The 12,550-nt window shown below is 42.0% G+C and overlaps 1 protein-coding gene across 8 annotated transcripts in view; it reads right to left on the bottom strand.

The window, feature by feature from the left end:
* Window positions 1–8,961: 8,961 nt before the first annotated feature.
* The window catches only part of LOC106579653 (lethal(3)malignant brain tumor-like protein 4), a 127,041-nt gene continuing 123,452 nt past the window's right edge, over window positions 8,962–12,550 (bottom strand). For all 8 annotated transcript variants that reach the window (XM_014159770.2, XM_014159775.2, XM_014159773.2 and 5 more), the window contains exons 19-20: window positions 11,659–11,721; window positions 8,962–10,828 (exon numbers count right to left, since the gene is read on the bottom strand). In XM_014159770.2, coding sequence (XP_014015245.2) covers window positions 10,673–10,828; window positions 11,659–11,721 — 219 coding nt within the window. In that variant the 3' untranslated portion in view covers window positions 8,962–10,672. The remainder of the gene's footprint in view (window positions 10,829–11,658; window positions 11,722–12,550) is intronic.

Below are 12,550 nucleotides of genomic sequence, written 5' to 3'. Positions count from 1 at the left end.
TATTTTTTATTTCACCTTTATTTAACCCGGTAGGCCAGTTTAGAACAAGTTCTCATTTACAACTGTGAACTGGCCAAGATAAAGCAAAGCAGTGCGACAAAAACAACAACACAGAGTTACACATGGGAGAAACAAATGTACAGTCAATAACACAATAGAAAAATCTGCATGCAGTGTGTGCAAAGGAAGTAAGGTGGTAAAGCAATAAATAGGACATAGTGGCAAAAGAATTACAATTTAGCAATTAACACTGGAATGATAGATGTGCAGATGAGGATGTGCAAGTAGAAATACTGGTGTGCAACCAGCGAGAGCATACAGGTCGCAGTGGTGGGTAGTATATGGGGCTTTAGTGACAAAACGGATGGCACTGTGATAGACTGCATCCAATTTGCTGAGTGGAGTGTTGGAGGCTATTTTGTAAATGACATCGCCGAAGTCAAGGATCAGTAGGATAGTCAGTTTTACGAGGGTATGTTTGGCAGCATGAGTGAAGGAGGCTTTGTTGGGAAATAGGAAGCCGATTCTAGATTTCATTTTGGATGGAGATGCTTAATATGTATCTGGAAGGAGAGTTTACAGTCTAGCCAGACATCGAGGTATTTATAGTTATGCACATATTCTAAGTCAGAACCATCCAGAGTAGTGATGCTAGTTGGGCGGACGGGTGCGGGCAGCGATTGGTTGAAGAGCATGCATTTATTTTACGTGTGTGTAGACTGGTGAGAAAAATTATCAATTTAATCAATTTTTAATTTAGGCTATAACGCAACCAAATGTGGAATAAGTCAAGGAGTAACAATAATTCCTGAAGGCACTGTAGCTAGCAACAATGACAAGAAGCTGCCTTGTGGGGAATCGTAGGTGGCTCGTTTCAGCTCAGTATATCTTGTTATTAATACCATGTCTTGTTTTGACGTGTTTTGACTGATGTCATGTCTATGCTAATATGGCTAAAATTCGCTAGCTAGTTGACCAACAACTGTAACGATACATTTCAGACACAACAAGTGCTCATTGTGCAAATGTATTTATGTTTTCAATACTTATCGAGACTAAATATAGTTTAGATGTTGTCAACAGTCTAAGCCAACCCCGTCTGTTTTGCTCCATAGTTACGCACGTGTAGGTTTTTGTTGCTCGACAACATACCCGCCTATTGGTATTGCTGTATATAGCCATTGTAATACATTGGTGTTCTGCAGCCCTGGTCCAAGCCACAGAGTATAGAGGCTTTTGATCCAGCCCAGTACTGACCCAATGAATCAGCTAAACATGTGATCACTAATTAGTTGAATCATTCATTCGTTTGTTAATGTTGGGAACCCAGTTGTTCTCCAAGGACCATTCGATGTAAAAGCACTCCATCAGAGCAACGTATAGGCAACATATCTATGTAAATTGCAATGAGTGCAGCTAACTTCAAAGCAATTGATCAGGTAAAATCCATAACAGTCTATGGTCAAATGGGGCAGCTGATTTCTACTACACATATATGATTGACTATTGGAGATGCATTACAATATCCATAGTTAATTAAGACCTAATGGGGTAGGATGGAAATTTGTCTCCCATATCGACATCATATTAACACATTTGAAGTGGGGTCTTTCAATATATGAACTATACATAAAAAAAATCCATATTGATACTTGTAGCCTATACTACTACACTTAACATTTCATCCACTGTGTGATAAAACATACAGCGAAATCCTTTTAAATTCAACTCCGCATAGCGGCAAGCCAGCAAATTTCCCAGCTACGCTTGGATTCAAAGATAAAGCAGCTTGCTGCTAACAAGGTCCATCTTGTTGAACCAGCCAGTAGTGCTGAGAAAGCCCCATGTGTGCCTAGAAAGATCTTTAATAAGGGGGAACCTCCTCTGCCTTTGATGTGAGCAGCTTCTGCTGCAGCTTATACCATGAGTGTACAAAACATTATGAACACCTGCTCTTTCCATGACATAGACTGACCAGGTGAATCTAGGTGAAAGCTATGATCCCTTATTGATGTCACTTGTTAAATCCACTTCAATCAGTGTAGATGAAGGGGAGGAGACAGGTTAAAGAAGTATTTTTAAGCCTCGAGACAATAGAGACATGGATTGTCTATGTGTGCCACTCAGAGGGTGAATGGGAAAGACACAATATTTAAGTGTCTTTGAATGGGGTATGGTAGTAGGTGCCAGGCACACCAGTTTGTGTCAAGAACTGCAATGCTGCTGGGTTTTTCATGCTCAAACGTTTCCCGTGTGTATCAAGAATGGTAGGTCGTCATTATAAATAAGAATTTGTTCTTAAATAAAATAAAATGGTTCACCACCCAAAGGACATCTAGCCAACTTGACACAACTGTGGGAAGCATTGGAGTCAACATGGGCCAGCAAAAGGGGGTGCAACTTGATATTAGGAAGGCATTGTTAATGTTTTGTCCACTGTGTATATCCTCTGTCTGTTGGAACATACAGTACCATTAATCCCATTCATTCTCCTGCTCCCAGCTGCCCTCAATACCTCCAAGAACATGCATGTGTACGCACGCACACACACACACAGCATTGCACACACACTCAAAGAGCATGCACAGACATGTCACCACACACTATTATTTACCATGGGAGGTACGCTGTTCGAGGCAAAGAGAAAACCCTCTCGTCATCCGTTAGTGTCACATAAGACATACAATGATTTGTTTGGGGAGCTCTTCTACGGAGAGGCATGTGCGTGTACACACACACACACACACACTGGGTTTCTCTCCCTGAGGAGTGATGTCTGCCTTGCCTTTCTTTCCACTAAAGCACCTGGGTCCATCCGGTCCAAGCTAAAATGTGCTTGGTCTGATGCCTTGTAGTACTGTTTGACTGCTGTACTCAAATCCCTGGCTCTTTCCTCCACTTCCACACAACCATGGGAGAGAAGAGAGAATTAAAATGCTCTGCGACCAGAGTATCCCCATAACACTCCTAGAAAGACCTAAAGCAGCAGACCATCTGCTGATGACCAGGGCTGGAGCATTAGAGGGGTTTGCTTGCCCATAGGGAGGCTGCTGCTGTTGTTCATGCTTTACAAACCAAGGGACTTTTGGCAGGGCGCTTGTCATATTCGGAATGCCATTAATGGGTTATTAATGTATGTGTGTGTGTGTGTGTGTGTGTGTGTGTGTGTGTGTGTGTGTGTATAAGAGAATGAGAGGGAGAGAGAGAGTAAGAGAAAGTGAGGGGGAGAGAGAGAGAGGAAAGTGAGGGGGAGAGAGAGAAAGTGAGTGGGAGAGAGAGAGAGAGAGAGACTGTTCCCAGAGGCAACAACAGGGAATATTGCACTGAGCGAAATTGCACCAACAATTTCCCTACTTTACGCCCAGAGTCATTTATTTCCACTGTTATTATAACTCTGACCTTTAACCCACAGATGAAAAAAAAAAGTGATAACATTTATGGTCACTATAAAACCTTTTCTACCAGTGGTAAGAATATATACTGGATCTGCATTCTCAGTCGTGCATTAATTAAAGGAACACTGCAGTAACTAGATCAGTACCTGTAGTGCAGAGTTAAAGGGAACCTTCTAATGACAGTTTAAGTCAGTAGGGAGATGGTAATACATCATAGACTTTGTTTCTCAAGCCACCATTTCCTGTACTGTGCAGAACATAACTGCATCCAAACACACTTTAAGAGACACCCATCCACAATGTCTATAAGGGTTCGTTACAGTGATCACATCAATATAGATTTGATACATAGGCTTACTGTGCACACTACATCAAGAGACAGAACATAAAATACGGATAATTTAAAAAAATGTATTTTACCTTTATTTAACTAGGCAAGTCAGTTAAGAACTAATTCTTATTTTCAATGACGGCCTAGGAACAGAGGCAGAACGAGGCAGAACGACAGATTTGTACCTTGTCAGCTCGGGGATTTGAACTTGCAACCTTCAGGTTACTAGTCCAACGCTTTAACCACTAGGCCACCCTGCTGCCTTTTAGAGGATGAAGCCTGCACATGATGTGGGATGTGACTACATATACTCTGCTGGGGTCAAATGCCATTGGGGTTACATCAAAACACTCCATACCAGCCATGATCACGTGCATCTATTTTGTTCAGTCAGTGTGTTTGCGTGTAAGTATTTACATATTAAATTATAATGGCGCCGGAGGGGATGGCTGACGTTTTACTGTCTCCTAACCAACTGTGCTATTTTGTTTGTTATTTCGCATTGTTTGTAACTCATTTTGTACATAATGTTGCTGCTACCGTCTCTTATAACCGAAAATAACTTCTGGACATCAGAACAGTGATTACTCACCTCGAACTGGACAAAGATGAGTCCGACGCGAAGGATATGCTGCTTTGTCAAGACAAGGCCCAAATCACCGTCATCAGCGTGAAGAAAAGCCAGAGGAAAAGGGGAGGAGGACGGGGTGTCTTGTAAGAATTTGCCATCGAGTAGGTAAACCACCACTACCCTCCGTATTATTGGCCAACGTGCAATCACTGGAAAACAAACTGGACTTTCTACGATTAAGACTTTCCTACCAACGGGACATTTAAAACTGCAATATCTTATGTTTCATTGAGACGTGGCTGAACGACGACACAGATAATATAGAGCTGGCTGGCTTCTCCATGCATCGGCAGGACAGAGCAGCTACGTCTGGTAAGATGAGGGGCAGGGGTGTGTGTCTATTTGTCAATAACTGCTGGTGCGCAATGTCTAATATTAAAGAAGTCTCGAGGTATTGCTCGCCAGAGGTAAAATACCTCATGATAAGCTGTAGACCACACTATCTACCAAGAGAGTTCTCATCTATATTATCTGTAGCCGTATTTACCGCCACAAACCGATGCTGGCACTAAGACCGCACTCAACAAGCTGTATAAGGCCATAAGCAAACAAGCGGAGCTCCTAGTGGCAGGGGACTTTAATGCAGTCAAAATTAAATCTATTTTACCTAACTTCAACCAGCATGTCACATGCGCAACCAGAGGAAAAAAAAAACTCTAGACCACCTTTACTCCACCTTTACTCCACACACAGAAATGCATACAAAGCTCTCCCCCACCCTCCATTTGGCAAATCTGACCATAATTCTATCCTCCTGATTCCTGCTTACAAGCAAAAACTAAAGCAGGAAGTACCAGTGACTCGCTCAATACATAAGTGGTTAGATGACACGGATGATACGCTACCGTACTGTTTTGCGAGCACCGACGGGAATATGTTCCGGGATTCATCCAATGGCATTGAGGAGTATACCACCTCAGTCACCGGCTTCATCAATAAGTGCATCAATGACTTTGTCCCCACAGTGACCGTATGTACATTTCCCAACCAGAAGCCATGAATTACAGGCAACATCTGCACCGAGCTAAAGGCTAGAGCTGCCACTTTGAAGGAGTGGGACACTAATCTGGACACTTATAAGAAATCCCGCTATAACCTCAGACGAACCATCAAACAGTCGAAGCATCTATACAGGACTAAGACTGAATCCTACTACACCAGCTCTGATGCTCGTCGGATGTGGCAGGGCTTGAAAAATATTGAGGACTACAAAGGGAAACCCAGCCGTGAGCTTCCCAGTGACGCAAGCCTACCAGATGAGCTAAATGCCTTTTATGCTCACTTCAAGGCAAGCAACATTGAAGAATGAATGAGAGCACCAGCTGTTCCGGACGACTGTGTGATCACGCTCTCCGTAGCCGATGTGAGCAAGACCTTTAAACAGGTCAACATTCACAAAGCCACGGGGCCAGACAGATTACCAGGATGTGTACTCAAAGCATGCGTGGACCAACTGGCAAGTCTTCACTGACATTTTCAACCTCCCTCTGACCGAGTCTGTAATACCTACATGTTTCAAGCAGACCACCATAGTCCCTGTGCCCAAGAAAGCGAAGGTAACCTGCCTAAATGATTACCGCCCCGTAGCACTTACGTCGGTAGCAATGAAGTGCTTTGAAAGGCTGGTCATGGCTCACATCAATACCATCATGCCGGAAACTCTAGACCCACTCCAATTCGCATACAGCCCCAACAGATCCACAGATGACACAATCTCAATCACACTCCACACTGCCCTTTTCCACATGGACAAAAGGAACACCTATGTGAGAATGCTGTTCATTGACTACAGCTCAGTGTTCAACACCATAGTGTCCACAAAGCGCATCACTAAGCTAAGGACCCTGGGACTGAACACCTCCCTCTGCAACTGGATCCTGGACCTCCTGATGGGACCCAGGTGGTGAGGGTAGGAAGCAACACATTCGCTACACTGACCCTCTGGGGTGCATTGTTAATCCCCTCCTGTACTCTCTGTTCACCCACGACTGCATGGCCACATGACTCCAACACCATCATTAAGTTAGCTGACGACACAACGGTGGTTGGCCTGATCACCGACGACGAGACAGCTTATAGGGAGGTCAGAGACCTGGCAGTGTAGTGCCAGGACAACAACCTCTCCCTCAACGTCAGCAAGAAAAAAGAGCTGATCGTGGACTACAGGAAACAAAGGGCCGAACACGCCACCATTCACATCAATGCGGCGGTAGTGGAGCGGGTCAAGCTTCAAGTTCCTCTGTGTCCACATCACTAAGGACCTATTCATGGTCCAAGCACGCAAACTCAGTTGTGAAGAGGGCACGACAATGCCTGAAAAGAATTGACATGGGCCCTCAAAGACTCAAAAAGTTCTACAGCTGCGCCATTGAGAGAATCTTGACTGGCTGCATCACCGCTCTGTATGTCAACTGCTCGGCAACCGACCGCAAGGCGCTACAGAAGGTATTGTGTTAGGATCACCACTTTATTTTAAGAATGTGAAATGACAGAATAATAGTAGATTGAATGATTTATTTCAGCTTTTATTTATTTAATCACATTCCCAGTGGGTCAGAAGTTTACGTTCACTCAATTAGTATTTGGTAACATTGCCATTAAATTGTGTAACTTGGGTTAAACGTTTCGGGTAGCCTTCCACAAGTTTCCCACAATAGGTTGGGTGAATTTTGTCCCATTCCTCCTGACAGAGCTGGTGTAACTGAGTCAGGTTTGTAGGCCTCCTTGCTCGCAAACGCTTTTTCAGTTCTGCCCACAAATCTATAGGATTAAGGTCAGGGCTTTGTGATGGACACTCCAATACCTTGACTTTGTTGTCCTTAAGCCATTTTGCCAGAACTTTAGAAGTATGCTTGGGGTCGTTGTCCATTTGGAAGACCCATTTGCGACCAACTTCCTGACTGATGTCTTGAGATGTTGCTTCAATATATCCACAAAATTTTACTTCCTCATGATGCCATCTATTTTGTGAAGTGCACCAGTCCCTCCTGCAGCAAAGAACCCCCACAACATGATGCTGCCACCCCAGTGCTTCACGGTTTGGATGGTGTTCTTCGGCTTGCAAGCCTCCCCCCTTTTTCCTCCAAACATAACGATGGTCATTATGGCCAAACAGTTATATTTTTGTTTCATCAGACATTTCTCCAAAAAGTACAATCTTTGTCCCCATGTGCAGTTGCAAACTGTAGTCTGGCTTTTTTATGGCGGTTTTAGAGCAGTGGCTTCTTCCTTGCCGAGCGGCCTTTCAGGTTATGTCGATATAGGACTCGTTTTACTATGGATATAGATACTTTTGTACCCGTTTCCTCCATCTTCCTCCGTTTCCTCGTTTCCTCCATCTTCACAAGGTCCTTTTCTGTTGTCCTGGGATTGATTTGCACTTTTCGCACCAAAGTACGTTCATCTCTAGGAGACAGAACGCGTCTCGTTCTTGAGCGGTATGATGGCTGCGTGGTCCCATGGTGTTTATACTTGCAAACTATTATTTGTACAGATGAACGTGGTACCTTCAGGCGTTTGGAAATTGCTTCCAAGGATGAACCAGATTTGTGGAGGTCTACAATTTTTTTTCTGAGGTCTTGGCTGATTTCTTTAGATTTTCCCATGATGTCAAGCAAAGAGGCACTGAGTTTGAAGGTAGGCCTTGAAATACATCCACAGGTACACCTCCAATTGACTCAAATGATGTCAATTATCCTATCAGAAGCTTCTAAAGCCATGACATCATTTTCTGGAATTTTCCAAGCTGTTTAAAGACACAGTCAACTTAGTGTATGTACACTTCTGACCCACTGGAATTGTGATCCTGTGAATTATAAGTGAAATAATCTGTAAACAATTTTTGGAAAAATGTCCTTGCCGACTTGCCTAAATTATAGTTTGTTAATAAGAAATTTGTGGAGCGGTTGAAAAACGAGTTTTATTGACTCCAACCTAAGTGTACGTAAACTTCCGACTTCAACTGTACATACGCTATTACCTCAATTACCTCATACCCCTGCACATTGACTACTGGTACTCTTTGCATATAGCCTCATTATTGTTTTTGTGTTACTATTTCCTTTTTTTCCCGCAAATATTTGTCTTACTTTCTAACTCTGCATTGTTAGGAATGGGCTCGTAAGTAACCATTTCACTGTAAAGTCTACACCTGTTGTATTCGGTGCATGTGACCAATAACATTTGATTTGATTTGCACAGCAGTGTTTCATTTGCATGGAAGTGTGTCCCAGAAATTGTCAGTCTGGTTGTGCAGCAGTGGATGACTCATTTGCTGTCAGAACTGAACGTGTCACACCACACAGGACTGGCAGTATCCAAATCAATTGTCGACTCCGTCCACCCGAACACGCTGCTGTGCAAATCAAATACAAAGTGCTATTTCGAAGACCACTATCTGCAGATGAATAACTCCAGGCCACATTCAATTTATTTCCATTTCAGTACATAACAATAAGGTCAAAGGGGGACTTTGAAAGTTAGAATTCAGTTTGGGATTGAGGCTTTGCACTGCAGTAGTCCAAAAAAAAAATCTTTATATAATGCTAAATTAGCTTGAGAAGAAAAAGTTGCAGTTTGACTTGGAATAAAAACAGAGATGACAGTGCCCTTGCACGGTTTATTTGGGTTGTGAAATCATGTAATACGAATCCATCGAGTTGTACAAAGTGTTAATTCAGTGTAAGAAACACGGTTTACAAATATGTACAGCCCATATTCATGGTTAAATTAGTTGTCATTTTCATAGATAAGGGAACAATATATAAAGGTAGATATCACCCAAAATAGATTGTGAGTCTTTTAAATATGTTTTGGCAGATATCTACCTCCATATTGGAGGTTGTACCAAACTGTAGCGGTATTTTCCATGCACTAAAACAGCAGTCTTGCACGTTACAGCAGTAAGAAAGACGAGAGATCAGAATAAAATATATGTTTCTGTATGCTCAACATTTTGGGATAGAGAGAAAGTCCCTATAGGAAAAAAAGCAGAAAGTACAGTGAAAAGTTTCTTCATATTCCTGAAGTTTCAATGGAGTTTGGTTGCATTTTAGTAGCAACATGTATATGAAGACTAGAGAGCAAATGATAGAGCATTTGTTTCAACATAGATTCAATTCCAAGTTATAGCAAAATATAAGATTAAACTCTTAATAGTGCAGAAGAGCAAGTATGCTGTTCTTCGATAATAAGAAAACACCTTCAACCTATTGTGACTGAGAAAACGTACCCCCAATGGTAAAATGTAAAAACTAAAAAGACAATATTGGTCCTGGTCTACCCGAATGGAGCAAAAGTTTAATAAAGACAAACATACATGTTAACTGACTCTAGAGTTGCAGTTTCCACAAAAAGTAAGTCTAAGATATCTCAACTAATGTAACATATAACAGAAATTATACTTATTTAGATTATCTTCAGCTCAAAATTATCTTATGGTTTTACATTTTCCTTAAACGTAACTTATTTTTCATTCTTCTAATGTGCAAATAAAATAATATCAATATTATCAAATTAAATAAATTCTGAATTTAAAATTTAAAACAAAAACCCTTTTGGCATTTTCAAAAACAATTTGCTCATATATAATATATTAATTTCCTTCAACTATGCAAACACCTTGATATTTTTCACAATAAATATAGGTGAGTCCATATAAGTACTGTAACATATCATAATTAACATTCATACAAAATAGAATCAAAATGGTCGACCTGTTAACAGTATGTATCTCAGTTTGAGTCGGTAGACAGAGATCGTAAACTGGTACCAGAGTTCAACTCCCGTACTGTGATGTAGACTGTTTGTATTCGGAATACAGGTAGCACCGTGATGACCCAGAAAAAGCACAGGTTTGTCATGATGTAGTACATGGCTTTATACTGTTGGTGGTGATTGTCACATCTTTAAGGGAAAGTAAAGCAGGGAGAAGTTACAGCGTAAAAGACATAGAAAACTGTGCTGTATACCTGGAAATGCGGGTTTTGTTGAGTTAACCTTCATGACACCTACGTTCATGACACCTACGTTTGAGTATTAAAGGCAGATTTGGAGGCTGTGTCCAAGAGACACTCAAAACACACACACACACACACACACACACACACACACACACACACACACACTGTAACCTGAAAGTCCATAGGTTTGGACAGATCATGTATCGGCTTTAGTTTAAGTCCTTGAACTGAAGTGCCTGTAGGCCAAAGAGAAGGAGCAGGGGTAAGGGAGTTGGGTCTGGAATGAATCGACACAGTAAATCTATGTGTTTGACAGACACATAAGATGGGTCTGGTGGGTGTGGCTTCCGAAGCTTCATGTGTTGGCTTTGTCGGCTGCCGATTGGTTGTCCTCAGCGTGCTTGAACATCAAGATAGAGTTGTAGATCTTGAGGGCGGGGCCGAGTTTTACACTCATGATCTTGACGATGTCGCGCTGGGTCAGCAGCAACAAGGCCTTCCCGTCAATTTGCTGTTGGAAGACAACCAATCAGATTACAGCATGGGTCAACAGCTGATGGACAGTCAATTGAACCCAGTGAGAGAGGTAAAAAAATCCCTCTCTCTCGCTAAGGGCTACAGATGGTCCTATGTTATATGTCACTATATAGAGTACGAGCAGTTTGATCAGTGGACACTATTCATACAATTCCTATTTCATTTATGAAATGGTAATCAAGTACTTATCAGTTGGAATCAGATTGTGATGTCTTGTTCAACGACTAGACATGCCAGTCACAATACATTTTTTAAATTTGAGTCTAACAATTAGCGCATTCATTTTAAGATAACACATTACATCAAGTACATTTTTCCTCAAAGTATGGGGGGGGGTTAGGGGGCGCCGTGAGAGTTATTTACAATAACTCTTCAAAGAGGTAGGGTTTCACAACTGTGGAGCCTCAACTGGGATTGCTGAAAAAGGGATTTCAACTACCAAGAGACCAGTGGCAAATACTGTAGTCAGATTAGCTGAGGCAAATCAAATATGGCTGTGCTCGGAATGCTAATCACTACCGCTATTAGCTTCCAATTAATTGCTTTGGATTCCAGTGATGTCTCCTTACGTCAGTATAATTCTCAACGCAAACTAACCCTGACCAAACACAGGGGAGGAGGGGGAAAAAAGAGGGGAATCCATTCCTCTGGGTGTTTTGTTGCGGACAACTATAATGGCAAAGGCTACTCTGCACATGTTTCCCCTCATTGACTTAGCCTTATGGAGGAAGACAAGCCTTAAAAAACTCTTAGTTGACTCCAGACTGGGAGACTAGAGGAGGACCAGATGTTGTGACCTCTTACCTCCTCTTTGAACTGATTGGCTTGTTCATCGCAGCCGGGGAGAGAGTGGATGAAGTCAGCTACCTGGACAAAGACAAGCAGAGGACAGACAGGTTAGCGTCTGGGAGACCGTCTCAATGTCAAGTACAGTTGGAAGTTTACATACACTTAGGTTGGAGTCATTAAAACTAGTTTTTCAACCACTCCGCAAATTTTTTGTTAACAAACTATAGTTTTGGCAAGTCGGTTAGGACATCTACTTTGTGCATTACACAGACAGATTATTTCACTTATAGTTCACTGTATCACAATTCCAGTGGGTCAGAAGTTTACATACACTAAGTTGACTGTGCCATTAAACAGACTGGAAAATTCCTGAAAATTATGTCATGGCTTTAGAAGCTTCTGATAGGCTAATTGACATCATTTTGAGTCAATTGGAGGTGTACCTGTGGATGCATTTCAAGGCCTACCTTCAAACTCAGTGCCTCTTTGCTTGACATCATAGAAAATCTAAAGAAATCAGCCAAGACCTCAGAAAAAAATTGGAGACCTCCACAAGTCTGGTTCATCCTTGGGAGCAATTTCCAAACGCCTGAAGGTACCACGTTCATCTATACAAACAATAGTATGCAAGTATAAACACCATGGGACCACAGCCATCATACCGCTCAGGAAGAAGACGCGTTCTGTCTCCTAGAAATTAACGCACTTTGGTGCGAAAAGTGCAAATCAATCCCAGAACAACAGAAAAGGACCTTGTGAAGATGTTGGAGGAAACAGGTACAAAAGTATCTATATCCACATAACCTGAAAGGCCGCTCAGCAAGGAAGAAGCCAATGCTCCAAAACCGCCATAAAAAAGCCAGACTACGGTTTGCAACTGCACATGGGGACAAAGATCGTACTTTTT

Source organism: Salmo salar, chromosome ssa19 (genome assembly GCF_905237065.1).
Source record: "Salmo salar chromosome ssa19, Ssal_v3.1, whole genome shotgun sequence".
Classification (NCBI taxonomy): domain Eukaryota; kingdom Metazoa; phylum Chordata; class Actinopteri; order Salmoniformes; family Salmonidae; genus Salmo; species Salmo salar.
The sequence above is the reverse complement of the archived record's forward strand: the minus strand, read 5'-3'. Positions and strand labels throughout refer to the sequence as shown.